At 36.1% G+C, this 22,944-nt stretch overlaps 2 protein-coding genes across 13 annotated transcripts in view; one reads left to right on the top strand and one right to left on the bottom strand.

Moving 5' to 3' along the window:
• The first annotated feature begins 2,659 nt into the window (after positions 1-2,659).
• On the top strand, positions 2,660-17,903 carry dclk1b (doublecortin-like kinase 1b). Of its 6 annotated transcripts, none has more exons than XM_008426290.2 (17): positions 2,660-2,756; positions 4,270-4,647; positions 4,915-5,261; positions 8,839-8,938; positions 9,543-9,659; positions 9,744-9,838; positions 10,787-10,874; positions 10,956-11,125; positions 11,301-11,420; positions 11,601-11,747; positions 12,474-12,607; positions 12,695-12,772; positions 12,896-12,992; positions 13,097-13,177; positions 13,274-13,387; positions 14,659-14,723; positions 16,269-16,425. In XM_008426290.2, exons 1-17 carry the CDS (start codon positions 2,729-2,731, stop codon positions 16,324-16,326), a joined length of 2,217 nt encoding a protein of 738 aa, XP_008424512.1. In that variant the 5' UTR covers positions 2,660-2,728; the 3' UTR covers positions 16,327-16,425. The 6 variants fall into 6 exon arrangements, with proteins under 6 accessions (XP_008424512.1, XP_008424511.1, XP_008424509.1 ...); XM_008426289.2 differs by having other exon boundaries at positions 9,543-9,665; XM_008426287.2 differs by lacking the exon at positions 14,659-14,723 and having other exon boundaries at positions 9,543-9,665; positions 12,899-12,992; positions 16,269-17,903.
• A 53-nt stretch (positions 17,904-17,956) lies between these two features.
• The window catches only part of nbeab (neurobeachin b), a 220,500-nt gene continuing 215,512 nt past the window's right edge, over positions 17,957-22,944 (bottom strand). For all 7 annotated transcript variants that reach the window (XM_017308169.1, XM_008426293.2, XM_008426292.2 and 4 more), the window contains 3 exons: positions 21,547-21,743; positions 21,070-21,221; positions 17,957-19,752 (listed from right to left, as the gene is read on the bottom strand). In XM_017308169.1, coding sequence (XP_017163658.1) covers positions 19,662-19,752; positions 21,070-21,221; positions 21,547-21,743 — 440 coding nt within the window. In that variant the 3' untranslated portion in view covers positions 17,957-19,661. The remainder of the gene's footprint in view (positions 19,753-21,069; positions 21,222-21,546; positions 21,744-22,944) is intronic.

Below are 22,944 nucleotides of genomic sequence, written 5' to 3'. Positions count from 1 at the left end.
ATTAATTTGTGTGATCCTAACTTGGTATCGTTCCCTCATTTTGTGAAACTGCATCACGTTGTGTCCCTTTATGGTCCAGCTTTAGCTTTAGGCTGCCAGCTGATGATTAAAATCTTTAGATCAATAATGGCACTCATATTTTTCACCTGAAAAGCCTCGGTAAAAATATTTTTGACAAATGAAAAGTTTATTTCCACTTGCTATTTATTAGTCATTACCAACCACCTTTGCCTCAAAATGTTAATGGATATTTAACATTTCAGGTGCTGAATATTAGACTAAACTCAGAATATTTGTTCAGCTTGACTTCAAACTGTGAAAAATATATAGATTAGAAATCACACTGTAAATAATTTAAGTACACACTTAAGTAAATAGGAAGTCCAGCAAGTTCAATTGCCAGTTTTCTGTTCTAATCTTTATTTTCATTTAAACTATTTCTCCTACAGAATGCATTATTCTTGATATTGAGTGGATTACAGATGCCAAATGGTAAAGGACTCCAAAAACAGGCACAAAGTAGATGCAGAATAAGTCATTTTATTTTATTTCTAGGAGTCAATACACTTATTTTAACAAAAAGACAATTACAAGATCCACTTGGCTTTAATGGAACAAAAATGGGTAATTCACTGCTGAATCATCTGAATTGAGGATTAGAGCGTTAAAACTAAAATGTCTTGGATTAAATGGGGTTTATGTGCACATAGAAATGATGGCCTTCAAAACCTTTATACCTCTGCAAGACTTTTGAAGAAATTTAGGTGGCAAACATGAATGCTATGCTTTACAAAGGCCTCAAACTAATTTCTTTTCTTTTTTTTCCCCTTACCCTACTATAAAACGTACATAACGATTGTTAAGCAAGTGTGGAGCCCTGAAAGAAAAAAACAGATCTCTATCAAAAAAGGCCAGTTGATTAATTAGGGCCTGCTTCAGGTGAAAATGCAGACTCTTAACATCACGAAAGCACAAGTTGTCACTGTTATCCATAAACAAATCTAGCCATTGGGGACTCACATCAAAGTGACTGACAGCATCAAGGGCAAATGGCTTGCAAGTTACTACTGAGTGTGGATTAATTCTGTCACCAAAAAACGGATCACTTGAACCTGGAGGTGAAGTTTGATTTTGAGACACTGAATTTTTGGTTTGCCAAATGCTCTCCTCCTCTCCCAGCATGTTGACCACTTAGGTGTGATTCACTATGGTCTAAATAATCAACATTTCTCAAGGCACAGTTTAATTCTTGTGGAGTTTCATCTAAAAGAGGGTCAGTTGAAGTGAAGTTCTGAGATGCAGATGGTTTGTTTAGGGAATGGTCTTCCATGATTTGAAACGAGGCTGATAGAAATTGATCCTGGCGCACTGGTAGCATTTGTCCCGTGGAACCGTCGATTTGCCCAACAGTATTGGTCGGGCATGCACTGGGTTGAGACTACCAGCTTGAACCAAAGTTTGATCCATCAGAGAACCAGTCAGTGTGGTAGATGGCCACTTTTCTTGCAGATTCACAGTCTTCCAGTGATGAGGGCTGAAAGAAAACACCAGGTTAAATATGATATGTACTTCCTCTGGACTGATGAAACTAATTTAATAAACCAAAAAATATATTGCTTGATCTTGTTTTTCAAAGAGTGTAACATTCACTTTTTCATCTATAGATTTTACTTTGTCAACTATGTTCTTTCTAGTTAATATAGCCGTTCACAGCAGAACCTCAGTGCAGCTAATATTGCAATTTACACGAGACAGATAATTAAGACAGTAAGCACCTGCTGGCTTTTTGACTGATGAAAAAAATAAATGATTTCTCCAGCATCTTCATGAAAAGCATGAGAATACACACACAGTAATTAAATGTATTCCTAGTGCAGTGTTATGACTCTATTGCCCTGGTAAATCCCAGGATTACAATGATGACACAAATAGTGTTGCTTAATTTTGTTTTAGAAACCAGGAAGAGTTAAACTTTTTGAATTGTAATAAAAACACATTCCTAGAACCTTAATAAATGTTCTGTTTGTGCTTAGTGTTGCAAGGCCTAAGCACTTCTGCAGAAACAGTACTTTTCTGACAGCTACATTGAGATTCAGTTTAATTAATCCAAACATCCTTCCCTGGTGTGTCTAAAAGAAAGTCTGCTTCTTGCCCAATAAATAAAATTGGAAGAGACTCATAACCCAAACTCTTGGTTGAGTACACAAGCACTTCTCTGAAGTCAGCTGCTGCTATAACAATGCGATGCAAGATTCAACAAAGCTCAACAATTATCATTTCTGGATATTATAAACTTCATAAGTCAGTTTAGCCTGCTATACAAAAAGTAATAAAAACATTAGAGAGAGATGATACTAGTGTTCAAAGAAACAACCTTTTTTTTCTTTGCTGTTGTTAATAACCTTTAGATGTTTAGCCTGATCAGCAATTTGCCTTCTTCAAGATTCTAAGGATTTATCAAGGCTTTTGAACTAAAGCCAAGTCCTAATGTTCGTGTTGGCATAGTTGAGCAAACAATATCACTAATAAAAGTGGAGCTGGATCCAAAATCTTCACCCTTTTGAAAAGGTTAATAAATATATATTTAAGTCCTAGTTACCCTTGAAATCATTCACCCGGAGATAAGAGAGCCAGCCGTCACGTGCTTTTAACGTGACAAAAGTCTGTCTGATGAAGTTAATTAAACATATCACCTACACCTGTGTGAAACAGGTAAAAGTGATTGGTAATGGACGGTATGACATGCGCTCCAAATGGTAAGGATTTCAGAACTCTTCTTCAAATCTGAAGTATTACAGAGTGCGCTTAGCTTTAAATATTTACCCAAAGAGATGCCTGTCATCTTTTCACAGACCCCTTTTTAAAATGAAGTACGAAGTCGTAGCCAAAGCATGTCTTTGTGTAAAATGCCAGCCTCATTCTCGGCTATCTTCGTCATTAATTTGACCAATACTTATCTTTGTTTTGTTACATACACAGATTGTCTGCAACTTTGGGAATAAATTGAACAGTTATTCATCATGTTTTTTTCATCATTCATATGTTTGAGGAAAATGCATGGAGGAAAATTGGAAAAAAAAAAAATTAAATGGGAAAAGCTATATAAATCAATTGAACACACTGTAAGAAAAAAATATCAAATCCTATACTTTGAGAATATTTGCAATATATTAATTTGATGAATACGGCCATGAAAATGTTTTGTAGTTATTGAGAACGGGGCCTTTTCACTCGTGTATAGTACATGTTGTGACTTAATGATATTTGTTGAATCGAGATGAAATTATTATGAAATTATCAGAGCAACAAAAAAAATTGCGGGAAAGATAAGAGTGGATTTAATGGAAATCGGGTACACTAAACTATAAGCCTTTAGGGTAAATGACCTGTATTGTGTTACGCTTATGCTTCAACCAGTGTACCCCAAAACTCTTCTACATACAATCATGCACGCATTCACACGTGATGACAATTTTTCATCTATGTACCAACTCACAATGTTAAGAAAAATGGAGGAGCGATTGGTATTCCTTTTTACTATCATATCTACACAATGTTACTCTGTTTTATCCAATTTTACTGTATGGCTTACGTGACCGCGCATCCTGCGTTTGCGCGCTCCGTCATAAACGTGCGCGAGCCATGCTGACGGCACGCTCTTGCAGCGGTCTGCTAAATCACCGCAATGGAATAAGAGCAGGGGAGGGTAGAGGACACCGGCTGCCCTGCCTCCAGTCTGCATGTGAGCACACACGACAGAACAGACACAGCGGGACGGCTAAGGACAATCACAGGGCAACAAAGGGACGTATGCTTCCTCCAAGGCATCACATAAATAAGACAATTTAAGACTTCCGCACAGACCCTTTTTGCCTACCTCTGTGTCCTCACCTCCAAGGTAAGGGACTGCAATGAAATTAGAATTTATTTATTTATTTTTACCATTTATTTGCTGTTGTGTTTAGTTAACTATAATTTTTCTTCTGAAAAATAATTTGGGTAGTCATGTCCTTTTAATAATTGTCTAAAATATGTATTCCATTTTACACTGTTTAAATTATGAGAAACCAGGGAGCATTAGATGGGTGTGACATGCTTCTTTATGTGTTTACTAGGAACAGTTGCAGCATTAGAGCTTGCACAAATCAGAGAATATAGCCTGTCACAAAACATGATTCTGATGTGGTGGGTTTTACTTGGTTTCAGATGAAGGATTTTTTCCTTTTTTTTTCTAAGATTTTCTTTTTTTTTGTTCCTTTTTTATTTTAGGGGGTAATTCAGCAGTCATGGACCTGGAGCATTTTGATGAGCGGGACAAGTCTCAGAGATACACCCGAAGGGGCTCCAGAGGGAATGGTCTCCCTAGTCCAACTCATAGTGCTCACTGCAGCCTTTACAGAACCAGGACACTGCAAGCACTGAGCTCAGAAAAGAAGGCCAAGAAGATTCGTTTCTACCGCAACGGTGACCGCTACTTTAAAGGGATTGTGTATGCCATTTCTCAGGAGAGATTTAGGTCGCTAGATGCTCTCCTTGCAGATCTCACAAGATCTCTCTCAGATAATGTCAACTTGCCCCAAGGAGTAAGGACCATATATACTGTTGATGGAGTAACCAAGATTACCAACATAGAACAGCTGGTGGAAGGTGAGTTTGTGTCCTTTTGTTGTAACATTATTTAAAAATTTTAATTTATATTGAATCATAGGCGAGTGATATCAGCTGTCTTAAGTGCAAACATTATAGTCCAACCAAGTCAGAAAGTGCATGACGTAAACAAAATAGCACGGCCACCTCCTTTGTGTTTTTTAAAAAGAACATGTGCTCATACTCGACTCTTTATTCAATCATCCTCACATTTTAGCATTATGTTTCATACTTGTATATTAGCTTTTTTATTCCAATTTTCTGCAGGAGAGAGCTATGTTTGTGCATCTATAGAGCCTTTCAAGAAACTAGACTATATGAAGAATGTACATCCCAACTGGGCAGTTGGCGCCAGGACTGCAGCTTCTGTCCGCGATCCTTCTTCCCTTGGCAGCGCCATGGCTGGATCCCCAGAAACCAGGGAGACCAAAGACTTCATAAAGCCCAAACTGGTGACGATTGTCCGCAGTGGAGTCAAACCTCGCAAGGCTGTTCGGGTCTTGCTCAACAGGAAGACGGCACACTCTTTTGATCAAGTCATGAGTGACATTACAGATGCCATCAAGCTGGACTCTGGGGTCGTCAAAAGACTATATACTCTTGATGGCAAAATGGTAGGTGTTAAAATTCTCTCTGGCTATGTAAAACTCAAGTTTTAAGTTTGCTCATTGAGTTATTTTACATGGATTTGCAAACTGGGTAAAACGGGTATATCCTTAATGTCACAAAAGCTTAGGAACCCTTTGGCATCAATGAGTCATTCTTTTTTTTTTTTCTTGTTTCTGAAAAAATATTTTATTTTATGACTGGTTATGTTTGTAGTCAGTTTTAGTGCTCTCCTTGCCTACAGTGGATATTTAAATATTTATGTTACCATCATCTTCAAGATTGTAAAATGTTACTCAGCAATATTAGTCTGACATTTCAAGTTGAAGAAGTTGCATATTGACCCTCCTGATCACTGGGATCAATCGTCTATGAAACTTCGGTTTTGATGATCGACATTAATGGAATGATCAAAAACATAAATTTCATAAAACGTTATCAATATTGTTAAGTTTAGCTAGCTATATGTTAGTTCTGGATGTTTTGCATTTAAAGTTGTACTCAAGAAAGTCCAACAACTAAGTGCTCTGTATTGTAGAGTACTCTTGTGCTTTTTTTTTTTGTCTACTGTCTAAAAGATTAATTGCTTGAATGGGAGTAAATGGCCTATGTGCATTAGTTTGCTCCTCTTTTAGTGTTGCCAAGCTATGATCTATGGGAAATTGATATTTACATTACTTGAATGATGTGGGGATGAGCTTGATCCACTCTGATTTTCTAAACGGAGCAGTAGTCCAAAGCTCGGTACAGCTTTGGACTACTGCTGTACTGAAAGTTTTCTGGATTTTTTTCCCCTGCCATCCCTCCTGCAGTTTCTTTCTTACTCAAAGATGGAGCACAGTACGTTATAAATCACCTGGGAATAATTGCTAAATGTATTACCAGAAATGGGTTTCTAGGACTCCATCCCATATTCCTACAACAACAGAACACTGTTGGATGGAACCATGTAATCTGATTTCAGATTAGTCTCCTAAATATTGAAGTATTTCCAGAAAAGCAATTTTTGCACAATAGTTATTGACATGTATTTGCATTGATTGATTAGCCAGCCACAGTATACCCAAATACTACTATTGAAAGCTCTTGAAATTATAATATTCCAGGAGATTGCCACATTCCTTTCCCTTAAAAACAGGCAACTACTAAAAGCTTGATTAAGCATCCCATAAAAATAGTAACTTCTTTTCAATTCACTTCAAAAACTCTGTCCTGTGCTCTGTATTAGCTGTAACACTGGGATGAATGGTTTCTTGAAGTGGTTGCTAAGTAACAGTTTCTGCAGCAGAGCAGTGAGCATGTGAGTTAGTGACGGGATTCATCAGTGTTTTACTTTCTGCTGTTTTGTGCATATAGTCATGCTGCATATGACAGCATGACTATGTCATTAATATGTTTAGTTTTTGTTTTGCAATGTCATAGCACATACTTGGGGACACATCTTTTTAAAGTCAGGAGTGAACTAAACCATTTAACTTTATTGTTGCCATTAACTTGAATGTCCCTGACATACACTTGTTCAATCTTTTGGAAACAGCAATTCAAAGCATTTATCATCTAAATGTGATGAAGACTCATTTCAGAAGTTCAAATTGAGCAGTGGGGTAACTAGACTTTGAATATGGATTGGTTGTTGATGCCAGATTGGCTAATCTGAGCATTTAAAAACTGCTGAGTTATTGGCTTTTGACATACAACCATCTCTTATGATGGTCAGTCAAGAGGGACTGACTGTAAATGGAGAAGATATCTAGTGAGCAACAGTTGTGTGCTCACTGGATGTCAGTGGCCAGAGGAAAATTGACAGATTTCTTTTTTTTTGAGACATTTAAAAGGAAAATGTGGTTTAAATAATTACCTGTTCTAACCAAGGTATAAAGAATACCATATTGGAGCACACAAAGTGGAACAGATGGGCTACCGATGGCTACTTTCAGTGAGATCAAGCGCCATGTCACATAGCTCAAATCATCTCAAACTGGTCTCCTTGTCATGAAAGGGAAGTAAGTGACCTTTACAGTCAGCTGATTTTAAACAGGTTACCTTTAAGGTTGGTACAACAGATTTTCATTATGGATATATAGTTGACTGCCACTCATTTTCAAGAAGGATGTTTCCAACATCTTTTTTTTCTTAATCTATGCCATGAAGGAAATAAAAAGGCAGTTCTGAAGGCAATAAGGATTCCAACCAGGCACTAGCAGATTGTACCTAGAGAAGTGGGTCATTCCCAAGAATCACCCTCCTCAGTCCCAAAGAAACTACTTGTCTTGCAAACAATTATGATTCTTTAAGATTTTTTTTTTCTAGGCTTCTCTAATGGTGTGAGCACTTTGTGGGTTTAATAACAGGGTTTAGTAAATTTGATCTCTGCCATTCTGTGCTCTTTATTCAGTGCTTGCTTTGTCATGTTGTGCCAACAGATGGCCAGATGATCACCCGCTGTCATCAAAGGGGGAGTTTTTATGGTTCTTTAACCTTTAAACAGGTCATACTTTTGATGCATACTGGATGTTTCTAAAATTCATGAAATATGTGATGGTGAGGAGATTTTAGTTCATGCTTTATAGTTTATATTAACATGTTGACAGCCTTAGCATACCCACACTTTATTTATTGGGTTTTATATTTTTCTTACAAATTTCAAAAGGAATATCTAAGCCAGTGGTTAATGTCTTGTGCATGTCTAGCTATTTAGACAATGAACAACTTCATTTTGTCAAACTCTTATACAGTTTGACTCAAACCATCCTACTTAGGAAAAGTTGCAAAAGGGGAAATGCCTTTTAGCATGAACTCTTTAAAAATGTTAATTTTTCCTAAGTGTATCAACTGAAAATCATTTAGTTTTAAAGAGTAAAATGGACAACAGAAATATGGTAACATTTCAAAAAGCAGAGCTGATAAAGGGTGTGTGTATGGGTTGCAAACTCTCAGAATGGTGTCTTTATGAATAGAAGCATCTATTGGTCATATGTCACCAATATTTTTACAGTCAGACTTGTCAGAAATTAGGGTGCAACAAATTGTGCATAATAGACTCTTGTGAAGTGCAGCTAGATTGATTTAGAAATGCTAAAAACAGAAAAATTATGCATTTATCTGTTTTTTTATTTTATTTTTTTATTTTATTTTATTTTTTTAGTGGGTGACTGGTGCTTACTGATATTTCAGAATACACATTTCACAGCTCTTCAATCATGAGTCATTTTATTTGCTTTCACCTTAAGAACAATATTGTTTTGACATTATCCAGTATGGATGTCAAGAGTTTGTTTTTTTACATGATCCCAGGCAGTAAAGGGTAATTACTGCATTTAAATGTGCATTGTATCACCCCGAGGTGGGACGAGTGTTTTGCTAGTCAAAAGTCTTTCTACTTGAGTCCAAAGGTAGGCTTGCAAGTGCTGAGATGAATGCGAGTTGAGTCTTGAAAAGGCCATTTGACCAATTTAAACTGAGCAATTAATTTTAGCTTTTGACATTTCAAAATCAGTTGAAATAAAAACATTAACCTCTATGGAAAATAGGGTATTTTCTTTGAAGAGTAGTTTTTAAGAATCCTATTTTAAATCTTTTTGACAGATCACGTGTCTTCAGGACTTTTTTGCAGAAGATGACATTTTTATTGCTTGTGGTCCTGAAAAGTTTCGCTATCAAGATGATTTCAATTTGGATGAAAATGGTAAGTATGTCTATAAGGATTTGAGTGGGCTAAATGTGATATTGAATTTCAGTTCATAAAAATGCTGAAGTATCTTTGTTTGTGTTCTATATAAATGCTTGGTAAGCTAAAGTTTTTTGTTTTTTTTTCCCCATTTCCCAGATAATTCTTAAATGCGTCTTTTATTTAGCATTGTAATATTGTGTTCCCTCTTCTCACATCAAATCATCTTACACTAACTTGTGTCTAACCGTTTTCACTGTACTGTAAATTGTTTTATATTAAGTTATGTTGTGGGAAAGTATGTTAACCTTTGCACAGTATATTTGCTGCTTAAACACAGCTCAGAGGTAATTTAATCTGGTTTGAGGAAATGTGCTGGAAAAATGCCAACCTCTGAATGCAGATGATATTTTCACTGACTGATCTAGTTCTATACTTGGAATGAGGTGTGTGTGTCTGCAGGCAATACTTTTCCCCCTCCATTTTTGGCCTAGTTTTGTGCTGAATCTTTTTGTACAGATTCCACCTCATGTCTCAGAATGATTGCTTATTCTAAATAGAATCTTTATCACCTTGAATGGTAAAATACATTTCATGCTTTGAATGTATTTTTCCTCACCAGAATGCAGGGTGACAAAGTCGTCGTCATATGGCCGACTCCCCACAGTTCATGGTCGTTCCTTGCCAAGAACTGGTGGGATGTCTCGCAGAAGCAAGTCTCCCTCACCTGCCGGATCAGGTAAATGTGAGTTTATAAGTTTAATAATTAAAACTTGAATTTCCCATGTTTTGGTTTATTAGTCTTTTTTTGCCATCTTAACAGCAAATGGCACTGCGGGCAGTACGCTTTCTACACCTCGTTCTGGAAAATCTCCAAGTCCCATTTTAACCAGTCCTGCTAGCCTCCGAAGACGACAGGTAATAACAGCCAAAGTTTATAGAATAGAGAACTACTTCTGTGCTGTCATTGAATATTTCCTTTTTTTCTTGTCTTTAGTTTATGTTATGTCCGTAGTCTAAACCATTTGACTATGCCATATTTCATGCTTTGAAAGGGCTCTTTTGTCTTAGACTATCAGGTTTCTGTTGTACTAAAGTGATAGACTGTTGCACTTTGCTGTTTTCTTTGCGATAGTGTAGAAACTGCATCCAGAGATGCTCATTTGTCTGAAATGGGCATTTCATAGTTACTGTTTATTGTATTTTCATCTGTGCTAATCAACATTCATTTGCTTTAGGCACTAAAATATTTGGGATAAGTTAATTAAAGCAGTAAACGTTTTGTGTAGGCCCTTGAATGTTTTAAAACGTTAAAGTGAATATTAGGGGGATGTAATTAAATAAAAATGTTTATTTATGGACGTTTAAAGAATTGGGGCCATTTCTTTAGTGCTCACGTGAAAGCTTTAAATGGCCTCATTAAAATGTCATAACTTTTTAAAAAAATTTATTTGTATTCATGTCACTGTTGTTTTGCAAGAATCACACATGCCTGCAGATTTGCAACATTGTTCAAATTACCACCATAATGCAAAGGGATGCTAGGGTGTTATTAGTACATATAATTTTTCATGCTCTGTGTATTTGTGTGTAACTTCATTTGAATATAATCTAAATCCTCTAAATTACAATTTTATTTATAGTATTGTAGTTAAATATTTTTTTGAAATTGTCCTCTATTGCTTATATCAGATTTCTGTATTGGTTTCTTATACATCAATTCTGCATCACGTTTTTGTCTTTTCTGTGTTTGGACTAGATGTAATTTAAGTTTTTGAAGCTTTTCTTCCTAAAGCCTTTAGAAAGTGTTGCCATTATTTTTTATGATGTAATAATTTGATCCCCCTCACCCCCTCTGGTTTTTAGGGATCCCAGTACAGTGGCTCTTCACTCTCGTTAGCCTCTACCAAGGTATGCAGCTCCATGGATGAAGGAGATGGTCCCAACAGTGAAGGTGGGGTAGTGACATGAAACAACTACACATGGGTCAGTATGCCATATGTTTGAGAAATTATAGATATGTTTTCTCACTCAGTTGAGCCAGTGGAAGAATGTACCCCAGTTCCTACCTCCATAGCAGACAGATACAGAGTTGGAAGGATTTTAGGGGATGGAAACTTTGCTGTGGTTCGTGAATGTGTAGAAAGATCAACTGGAAGAGAGTATGCTTTAAAAATAATCAGCAAGGACAAATGTAAGGGAAAGGTAGGCATTCTTCTTTCTCTAGAATCACAAAAATTGTGCTAATTTGTCATTCTTTAGTATTTTAGTTTGTGTGTGTGTGTTTGGGGCACAGGGATTAAACATCTTTGTGAAATTGATGTGTTTTAAATACTAAATTATTCTTAAGTTATGTGCTTTCCTTTTCTGCATCATTCAGGAACACATGATACAGAGTGAAGTGTCCATCCTGAGGCGTGTGAAACATCCAAACATTGTCCTTTTAATCGAAGAAATGGACACCCGCAGAGATCTCTATCTTGTAATGGAGCTGGTGAAGGTACTTTGCATTTCTAAGTTAAATAGATTATAGGTGAATACATCAGTAAATGTAGGTTCAAAGCTACTTTCCCCGAAAGGTTATATTGATACATGTTATGATTAGAATGTGATTAATCACTTTCAGAAAGTTTACATAATCATGTAATAATTATTTGCATTTTAAAAACCTTTTATCCAGGGAGGAGATCTCTTTGATGCCATTACCTCCTCCAACAGATACACAGAGCGAGATGCCAGTTGTATGCTGTTCAACTTGGCAAGTGCCATCAAGTACCTCCACAGTCTCAATATTGTGCACAGAGACATAAAACCAGAAAATCTCTTGGTAAGTGGTGCTTAATAAAGCCTGTCTTAATACACATCCTAAGGAATAAGCATTTATAAAAACCTTATCCTGCTTTGAGAATGTGTCACTGACTGTCTGCTGGACTGCTGTCAAGTCAGCTTTATTCCACATGGATGTGTCATCTATAATGTAAAAAATTGTGGATTAAAAATCTTTTTAAATTGTTATGTAATATTTTCTAAGAAAGAAATCTGGGGTTTTAATAAAAAAAAATACACCTGAAATGGACCTCATTTTGGTAAATGTATCTTTGTTTTAACTTTTTGGATTGAATTACTGGATGACCTTTTTCTCATTCAAGCCTAAAATAATTATTTTTTTTAAATTTTTTTTTCTGTGCTGAAAATTGTTTAACACAATCTCTAAACCAACAGGAGTCCGCATATACACAAGTTTGTTTTTTTTCCCTTGATTTAACAGTGTAAAAACCTCTAGTTTTTTGGAGATGTAATGCATGAAACTTACAGTTTAACCTCAGATAATGTTTCTGTCAAAAAGAATCTTTAAGATTCGCTTTAACTTTTCAATGCAGCTTATTGAGATCCATCTGTATATTCTCACAACTGGTAAACAGCTTTTTATGGCAATGCAAAATTAAGTATAAATATTAAACATGCTTAGAAGCAATATTTTTTGGTTGTTTTACTTCAATCTCTCACCAAGTAGGGGCTTTGCTCATCATTTTTGCCCATTCTTGTCACACAGGTGTACGAACATCAAGATGGTAGTAAATCTCTGAAACTGGGAGACTTTGGCTTGGCTACTGTTATCAATGGTCCTCTTTATGCTGTTTGTGGAACGCCAACTTATGTAGCACCAGAGATTGTTGCTGAAACAGGGTAAGGTCGAATGTGGTTTGTGGGGCAAAAACTGTAATGTATAATGTATGTTTTTCTTCATTCTGATGTTTCATTTTATAACTTCAGATATGGCCTCAAGGTTGATATCTGGGCAGCGGGCGTCATCACTTACATACTGGTCTGTGGCTTTCCTCCTTTCCGTGGGTATGTGCTTTTTTTATTATTATTGCATTAAGTAAAAATAATCACTAATTGATATATGCTTTTGCAGTTGTGAAATTATTTTCCCCCTGTTTTTCTTTTTTTAACTGCATTTTATTTTTGCAGCAGTGGTGAAGACCAGGAGGCCCTCTTTGAAGAGATTCTAAAAGGCCATCTTGAATTTCCAGCACCATACTGGGACAATGTATCTGAGCCTGCCAAGGTTGCCTGGAAGTTGACTTTTACCATAAATATGCTTCACAATCTGTCAGACCAGATTTTCTCATTATGTTCCAAGATATTTATGGGTAACACATTTATCTCTAGGCTCTGATCACTGGCATGCTGCAGGTAGTTGTGGATCAAAGATACACAGCTGTACAAGTGCTGGATCACCCCTGGGTCAAAGTAAGTTCAGTAAATCACTGCAAACGTATACAGCAAAAGAGGTAAAAAAGAACTGAAACTCAAGCTAAGTTGCTAAGCAGTGTCTGTATTTTTCAGGGTGACAGTCTGTCAGAAAAGGGGCACCAGCTTGCTGTGGCTGGAAAAATCAAGAAGCATTTTAATTATGGACCCAAGCTCAACGGCACTGCAGCAGGAGTGTCAGTAATTACAGTAAGAACTAATTAGAAACTCAATGCAAAGTTTGCTTGTAATTTTTTTTTCTCAGTGAGAGCGTGTTTTTATTTTAATTTTTTTGCTGATTTTGATTTTTCGTTTTTGCTGCCTTGCTTTTCATGCTTTACCATTCAAAAAGGAAACCATTAGGATTCAACGTAGTCCAAAAGTGGTCCTCACGGTGCAATTAAATTTTTAGCAGAATCTTACAAATTTTTTGCTAAAACAAATTTCTCATATCACTGATTACAGACATTCCCTTTAGGAGAGCTCTGCTTGTAGGTGAAAAGACTTGACTTTTTTAATACGGAATATAAATGGAAAATAGATATTCCCATTTTCACTTTATTGGATTTCTTATAATTCTAACATTTGCATTATCAAAGGGATTTTTCAGTTGAAAATGAAGAATTACATTGCAAACAGCTTTTGGCTAAATATTTTTTTCATAAATTCCATTAAAAAATAAAATTTCCCCCCCATTTCAATGTAATCTTAAAATTTATAATTATTTCACTTAAAACGTTGCTCTTTGTACTCTTAACACTCTCCCAGCCCCCATCTGTGAAAGCCTTGATATTAAATGCCTCTGAAATGTAAACTTACTGACAACCCAAAGTGTTTGTTTTACGTCTTATTAGCTGTATGGTATATTTTTCTTTTTGGATTGCGGCTCTTCTTCTGACTATATATCATTCTTACCTCCATGTACTTTAAATTTGAATTAATAAGTTGAAGATTATGGCATTTCTACTCTGCAGTGAACTCATTTCCCCCTACCACAGCAGCTCCACTAGATTCAGGCTCTATAGCCAGATCCCTCTCATTTTCTCAGCATTACTTGAGATTAGCATCCATCCTAGTCATGCTACCATGTTTTTCTTTCTTCTTTTTTTTCGCCTCATGCTGCCATCCTGTCTAGCTGGACTGTCGGCACTGTTGCTTGGACATCCTGCACATAAATTATGCTTATAGTCATTAGGTGTACAAGATGTTACTTTATAGGAAACTACTGAATTTTTCAACTACTTATTTATTGATGGAAGAGATGCTGAATGGTATTTTTATTGTTTTATGTAGTGAACAATTTGAGTTTTCATGTGAAGTTGTAAAATAAAGAAAAAATAGATTACGTGTAATTAGTTTGCCAGTGAAGTAGTAACTTTAGTACTAAACTAAAGTTGGACACCTTACTGACAATTTGGCCAGCGATGCTTTGAGTTCAAGGTGATCCACTGAGTTCATCTCCCTCTGCTTTGCTGGACCAGGACTTAACCATCCAGAAGTCAGGGTCTTTGGATCACAACCAGAATCCAGGATTGTGTTGGATAAGGTATGACAGCAAAGTGCTAAAGTGCAGTGAGTGCTTCCATGGCAAAGTGCTGGCAGTCTCCATTTCCCATTCCCCATGGATTTGACCCACGCCCATCATCTTGATCATTTTCATACCTCATCAGTTTACTTCATCTCATTTGGGCTGTTTGGGCTGCAGCTGTTCTTCTTCATTACACGGTTTACTGTGATATTTTCTCACATTACACTAAGTTACCTTTACAACAGAAACTGAATTTAATGATTCAGAAAACCTGCTGTGGTGGTTTAAATTATGTTCGCAAGAAGCGCTGTAAAGTGCCACAAAAAATGCATTGCCCCCTTATATCTTGTTTTTACATTTTTTGTTGTACTTAAATTCTTTAGATCAAACTATTTTTATAGTATACCTGAAAAGCAGTTTTGAAAGTAATTACTCCATAAACCTAAGTGGTTGGGTTTTTGTCACGCTACGTAACCCAGCTTTCTAAGGCAAACATTCTGCTTAAGGATTTCTATTGGAACGGAATTTCTGCTTTTAATATTTTCTACAATATGTCCAGAAGCAGCAAAGTGGCTCCTGGATTGTCTAACCTCTGTGAGTAACTTCATAGAATGAAGAATAAACTTTAGCATGAACCTACAGTTTATTAAATGAGACCTCTTGTTTAACACATTTTATTGTTTTGCTATGTTTAACTGCTGAAGCATTTGTGGCATTTGGAGATCAAATAAATGAATAATAAAGTCTATACATTGAAACTGGAAGAACTTTATCCTGTTCTAACACGTCTAAATGTTTATATGGGGTGAGGGGGGTTAAAAAAGTGCCTACTTAAATTTTGCTAATTGATGATTTGTATTACTATTAGATCAGCTGTTATGATCACTTACTTGGTACTTATTTGCTGTATTAATTTATTGGATACCTTCCTTTTACTTGGTGTCTGAATATATTGTAGCTTTACTCTGGACTACAATTTGTAGGTAATCTACCTGCCTCTAGCAAATTACTTTGCTTCTCTTTCCAGCCTGATGGATGTCGAGGATTTCCTCCATGTCTTGCATTTTAGGTTAGGGAATTGTCATTTTTAGATATTTTAGCCTATTTTGTGTTGTCACTGGTTCAAATTAAGTTTTTTTTTTTTTCTTTCTTTACGCTACATTTCTGCAGGGATCAGGCATTGGTGTGGCTAGTGAAATAAAATCAAAGTGCTGTAATTTTGCAGATCATGTTTCAGCAAGAGGGTAAATTGATTCACAGAAGGCTACTTTAGTTTGGATATGTCCCCCCCAATATATACTGAATATAAAACTGCTTTATGCTTTCAGATTATTCTTGCCTTATTAAAGTTTGATCTGAAACATTTAAGTTTTATTATTATTATTATTATTATTATTATTTGTAGCTCCATAGAGGTTACAAACATTTTTAACATTGTGCCTGATTAGCTAAGGACCTTTTGTTCTGTATCAATTTGTCACAATTTATTTATTTTTTTACTTTTAACTTACCTCTTTGATTTGAGAAGAACCTGATATATACTACTGTTTCACCCCCTCTTAGACCACGCCACTTGATAAAGAGAAGCAAGTTTTCCGAGGAAGACGCCACCAGGATGTAAAGCTTTCTACCCAACGGTTGCCCAGCAGTGGTGCCACCACCACCTCGGTGATGGCCAACCCTGTCATCTCCCCAGAATTGGAAGAGTTGTCTCCAAGTTCAGCTGACAGCGTTCTTTCACCCACTTCTCCATTCTAATAGGTGTCCAGAATCACACCAGGTTCCTATTTGGAAAATGTTTGGAGAGATTTGTGTTTAAAATAATAATGGGTCTCTGGTCCTTAAATGTACCCATTTTTCTGGTCACTTTCTTAATTTAAGATGCATTTGTACAATTGAAGGACCGCCCAATAAAATGAACACAGCTTGACAGCATGCAAAAAATTTAAAAGTTTGTCTAATTTGGCCTATTTATTCAGGCAGTAGCCTTCTCTCATTTTTTTCCATTGGTGCTTTAAAAACTGGGACTAGCAGGGGCACTGCAATCATTTCACCATTGATGTAGTTCTCTTAAATTTTAGTTTGGGGTGTGGTTGTACTTATCCAAATGGTAATGCATGGGTACAAAGATGAGCAGAATCCACATCTGTGTGTATGATCAGTTTGCTCAGTGAGTGACTACACCATAATGGAGTTTATAGCTTAACTGTAAGGGGAAAATAAAGAGAGATTTTAAAAGGCAAATTAGCTGATTGGAGTCTTGTGGAAATATTTTCTTAAAAGCCACAAATGCAGCTTCAATTTGTTGAAAGGTGGCATCTGAGGTAGTTCACTAGGGCCCTCTCATGGTTACAACATAGTACTGCCTAAATTTTCACAAGTTTATTGAATTCTTGCATTTAAACCCTTGTTTCTGAATAACCTTGTTTGATACGTTTCATACATATTTCAACATTTTCAGTTCAAATATCACATTATTAGCTTAATATCTTGCAGTGTTAAATTTCTTGAAAGCATGGTGCTTTGGGATCTAAAGATGTGACTCATAATTCCTAAACACATTTGACAAATGCTGCTACACTGGATCATTAAATCATTGAACTGTAAAAAGACATCTAGTACTTCTATTAACTTGTCTCACAAAGGAAATGAGGGTTAATAAACTAGTTCTTGTAATGGTGGTGGTGCAGATGAATCTCAGTGGAGCACAGTATGTTGAAAATTGCACCTTTGTTAAGGCATTGCCTTGGCACACCTGGAATCAAGTGCAATTAGGTGCACAAAGCGCACAATACTAAATGTCCATTTTGAATGCCAAAACAAATGCATTTCTAACAGACAACTGACACGCCTCCCTATCGGAGTTAAATGGTGCAACATGAGTTATTTTTCACACTTCAGTGAATTCAACAGTGCTTCCACTAAGTCATTTTAATGTGATTTATGCAAGTGCTTTTTTTTAGACCCCCTGTATGTTTTCTCATTATGGGATTAATTTTGCTCAGACAAAAGTTTTGAATGTTTGTCTTCCAGGCTCTTTTCTGCATGTGATAAAGTGCATACTATGGAACTATTCTGCTCTCTTGCTGTAAAACAAAAATGAACAAATTCCTGCAATTGTTGTTCTATATGAATAGTTTGCATTATAGTGTCTGTCCATGGTAATTGATCAAATTAAAACGCATTTGTTGACATTAATGTAAGGTCACAAAAGGGCTTTTTTGGGGGAAGTACCAAACAGCACAAAGAAATCAAGTTAGTGAAGAAAGGTTTTTATTAATGGTGAATAGGTTTTCCTCATGTGAAAATATTTAGGTGCCTCATGACTTGCCACCTGAAAAGTATTACTGTATTAAAGCAACAACAAAAAAGACTTGTTCTGAAAAAACAAAAACCTGAAGAAAAAAATGTTTAAACTGCTGATCTCAGGAGGTCCATGCTCAAACAGCAGATGGCAGCATAACCAAACGCTATTCCAGAAAAATCCACCCTTTGTATTTCAGATTTACAATTTACATTTATTTAAAGAAACACTACATAAGTTGACTCGGGTCCATAATTTTTTTTAATGCAGTTACAATCTCCAAATATGTTGCATTTAAATTAAATTATGTGAAAATGATACTGCACAGCTGGAATATCAAAACACTGCATGGAATGTAGTCACTGCTGTATAAGTTAAAAAGATTGGTTTTTGAAACAAGTTTTATGTGAACACATAGTAAACCCAGTGCCGCCTTAATATCTTAGCATGCAAAATTATAGCTTTAGGTAGATTGGTTTTATGTTAGACCTGTGCTTAGAAACAAACCAAAAGTTAATTTGCATATTTTTGTTCATACAGATCGACAGATAAACAGCATAATAATGCTTTGATCGCTTTAATCAATATACTAAAATAGAGCACTTTATCTGCATCAATAACTAATGTCAAATAACAGAAAGCCTTCCTTAAATCTATTCAGAAACAAAATATTGCTTATGAGAGTACAGATTGACAGTAAGTGCAGTTTATGAATTGACATGATAAAAACATTTGTGCAAAAGAATACAAAATACAAAGGTTTTAAATAACAGAACTGATGTCTAATGCACCATTAATAACATGGTCATTAAAATGACATTTCCAAAATGTCAGTTTTGCTACAAACTGAAATCAAAAGATACCATCTAACAAATTTGGCATTTAATTTTTTGAGTCATCTTTTGAACAGAAAAATGTAAACTAATAGTCCTACTTAAAACATAAAAAAACAAGGCAATGTCACATTTAAATGTTGCTGGCATATTAAAAACATTTATCACAAAGGACTAAGATTACATTAAAACTCACTTTTCCATATTAACGAACAACAAATATATGAACATTTAGTCTTTTCACAAACATACAAATTAACCTCTAGGCGCACACAGCAGCTTTACCCATGTTGCTAACAAATGTTTAAGGTGATGACTACAATAATTCATGGCTTGCACAATGGCATCTCATTTCATTGGCTTGTCCCACAGCATTTAGATATTAAGCCTTTACCGTTAAAAATCGTATGCCACCAGCATTTAGATCTTTCTCTTTACACTTTTCCCAAATATCTGTCAAATGTGTGAACAGCTGATATGTTGCTTTACTTTTTTCCAGTTTAAAAGGGAAACATTTAGAATTTAACATCTGTGCATACGTCACCTCAGTTTCTCCATAATCACAACAGTCCCACTTGTCTCAGTTCGAGACGACATTAGCTGGTGTTAAGGTACAATAATAAAACAATGTGTCCAGATTGTACAGCAGCAGATAAATCAGAATGTGGTTGCCTCTGAGGTCAGACGAACATAAAAATATTTGAGGTTCTCCTGCGGATTGATCCCTTCTTTGCTATTTGGATCCTCTTCTGCTCACCACAGTCACAGGTTAGCAGGTTTTGTTTTCTCTTAACCTTTATGTTGGAAGTTTTCATCTGGTCAGTACCTGTTTTGATGCTCATAGTGCCATCTGTTGAAATCTATGTTGAATGCCACAATGCTGCCAGATGCCATGCCAGTGATCAAGGTCCTAAAGGGTAGCAGAAGGGAATGAACATACCTTAAAACATGTAATGTAGAGTATATGGAGAAACATGCAGAGATCATCGGTAAACTACTGGGTTACAGCTAGTTCAATGTATTTCTGCAACCTCTGTGTCCATGTCTGGCTGGAATGTACTGAAGCTGCTGATTTATCAGGGTAGCCTCTTACTGCTTCACCCCAAGGCTCTGAACGTTGAGGCATTGTGAATAGTCGCTGCACAATGGTTCTTTGTAACTCATGTTATAAACCTGACTTTACTTTTGCATTTACTTGCAGTGAACTCGTGAAGGCAAAGTTGTGGAACTAGGTAAAGCAGAAGTTCCTTAAAAGAAATAAAAGATAAAACATCCTATTTTAGATCCAAAAAGTATGAATCAAATCTACTGTTCCATTGTTTTTCAAACCAGATAAATTGTTCTAAAACTCGCTTTTCAGACACAAAAAGACACAAAAATTGACATCTGCTACCATATATTAAAATTTTGTGCAGAATATCTTAAAGATGCTTGGTGTATTATTGGCAACAGAAAAAAAAGAAGTAATAAGCACTTTACTCCTCTACACATAAAACATCAACACACCTAGTGAATTTTGTAAAGAGGGCAGGTATTTCTTCACTGAACTATTTGGTGAATTAGAGGCTGGATTCCAAACAGTCACATGTTAATACTCAGAATTTAGGCATTTGAACCAAATGCTAGAGATTGTTCAAACTTTTATCAAGGAACCTGTTGTTGCAAATGGAACCATAGGGAAAACAAGGGTAATGCTGTGTCCTCAGTAAAATAATTTTAAACTAATTTCTAACTATTTACAAGTTTTGGACTTGAGGGAAAATGACATTTCTGAGAAATTTGGCCTATAGTTGCATGGACCTGAGTCCAGCATAAAGCTTCTGCTTTATATGCATTATTCTTTGCACTCCCAGTTAGACAGGATTTGCTCTCAACATTTATCTGTTCTATTGTTTTCTTAAATTAAAAAGCTTTCTTCATTAGTTTGATCATTTTGATGTGAGAAAAGTCAGTAATTTGCACAGAAAGCTAGGAAAGTTTTTCAGTTTATAAAAGATTGAGCATCTTAATGAAACCTAGAACCTATTGGATATGGTTGACATTTTTTTCTATTTCTCTAGCTTTGAATACCAACGGCCATCATCATCACTGTAGAGAAATGTATCAAAACAGTTCTCATGGGTCATATGACATGTTTGATAGTAGGATTTAAATCTGTTTTAAAAGAAACTAAAACGAAACTCATCCTCTGAGGTAAAACACCATCATGAAACTGCCCAAACCTAACCTTTGATCATGTGATAGATCCATGGCTCGGATGCCTGCATCACAGCCGGGGTAGATGTAGAGTTGTCTAAAATCACAAGCTTGCCACACTTCCACCACACCGTTGTCTCCACCTGTCACAAGGTTGTGTCCATCACTGCTCAGGAGAATTGCCTTAAGGAGGGATACAGAGAAATTTAACACACCACCTGAGGCTTATGAAAAATTGCGGTTTTACTGAAGAATGTAAAATATGCAACTAAATAGTTTTGTTCTTTTTAAATTTAATCCCTAAAGTCGAATAAAGAATGTACACAATGAGAATAACAAAGAGGTCATGTGTTTAGTTTTCTTTTTTCACTTAGTCATTGTGAAAATGTATGAAGGACATGTAAGGGAAGAAAACATGATTGCATAATCCTATTTGGCCCAGATATGAATTGCTTTGTGTGTATGTAAGGATATTTTCATTAAGTATGCTAATGTCAACTTTCTTTACCCTGGTGGAATCATTGACCTCCATCTGTGCCAGCAGTTTTCCATTTATGCTGAAGTTGCAGAAGCGGCCTCTCTCGTAATAGATGATGCAGTGACCCTCACTGGACACTGAGATGAGCCGGGGGCACTGATAGTTGTCTGGCCCCTCTAGGGCCCGTAGAAGGTCCCCGGTTATGGTGTGGACCAGACAAGGACCCTCTGTCAAACCCAAAACACAGTGTGAGGTACCTGTACTTGTGTTAACAAAAAGAGCTGGACATATTTCTAATTGTTTTTAACCGGTGAGGCTGTGAATACAAATATTAGTATAATTATGTTTATCACATATTTCAGCAACAGCCAGTGTTGTACAAGATAAAAACAAATACCAATTATGAAACATGTCAACAAACATTAAATTTTGTCCAATGCCACCATCAAAATTATTATATTTAATAATTATCAAATATATTAATCAGTTATTAAAGGCAAAGGCAACTCTGAAAAGGTCAGGTTTAAGTCTTAATTTAAGGGAACTCAGTGTTTTGGCTGTTTTGAAGTTTTCTGGAAGTTTGTTCCAGATTTGTGGTGCAGAGAAGCTGAATACTGCTCCATGTTTGGTTCTGGTTCTGGGAATGTAGAGTAAACTAGACCCAGAAGACTCGAGTATTCTGGAAGGTTGATACAACAATGTGTTTTATTTTGATTTTGATTTTAGGTTGTAATAATATTAATTGTCCCCTGAGGGACTACAGATAAAAAAAACTAGCCTTTATGGCTAAAACTGGCGTATAATGTGATGCAAATTGTCCCTTTTTAAGTAAACAACTCTTGATTGTTCCTCTGTATGTCCAAAGATAATAACTTAAGTTTTATTTTCTGTTCAGCCGTAGATGGTCATGACACATCCACGCATTGATTTGTCTCAAGCATTTCTTTAGTGCTTGGATGGGCTCATAGTTATTTGGTGACATTGTAAAGTAAAGCTGTGGATCATCTGGATAATTATGGTAACTAATCTTATTACAAGTTATAACCTGAGCAAAAAGGACTATATAGATATTAAACAGAGGGGTCCCAGGATTGACTCTTGGGGTACTATGCATTTAATTTCTGTCCACTCTGATGAGAAGATGTCTAAGAAATCCCTGTTCTAAGAAATCCCTGTTGTTTATGCAAGTCAAGGACTGGTCCAGATAGTCTCATCCAAATCTCCAGTTGCTTTTGTCATGGTCAGCCGTGTCAAATATTGTGCTGAGGGCCAACAAAACCAGCACTGTGGTTTTTCCACAGTCTGTATTTAGGTGGATGTCATAGAACACTTTGACGAGGGCAGTCTCAATACTGTGGTAAGCTGGAAAACCGGACTGAAAGACATCAAAGCAGTTGGCGAAGAGAAGGAAGCTGTTTAACTGTTGAG

This window comes from Poecilia reticulata, linkage group LG13 (assembly GCF_000633615.1).
Source record: "Poecilia reticulata strain Guanapo linkage group LG13, Guppy_female_1.0+MT, whole genome shotgun sequence".
Classification (NCBI taxonomy): domain Eukaryota; kingdom Metazoa; phylum Chordata; class Actinopteri; order Cyprinodontiformes; family Poeciliidae; genus Poecilia; species Poecilia reticulata.
The sequence above is the reverse complement of the archived record's forward strand: the minus strand, read 5'-3'. Positions and strand labels throughout refer to the sequence as shown.

What these genes read in the sequence shown, in the direction of transcription:
- dclk1b (XM_008426286.2), top strand. Translation starts at nt 2,729, where the DNA reads ATGGACGGTATGACATGCGCTCCAAATG. An exon ending in AGATGGTCCCAACAGTGAAG is followed by an intron (nt 10,875 to 10,955) that starts GTGGGGTAGTGA and finishes TTTCTCACTCAG; the next exon opens with TTGAGCCAGTGGAAGAATGT. An exon ending in GAGATTGTTGCTGAAACAGG is followed by an intron (nt 12,608 to 12,694) that starts GTAAGGTCGAAT and finishes TTATAACTTCAG; the next exon opens with ATATGGCCTCAAGGTTGATA.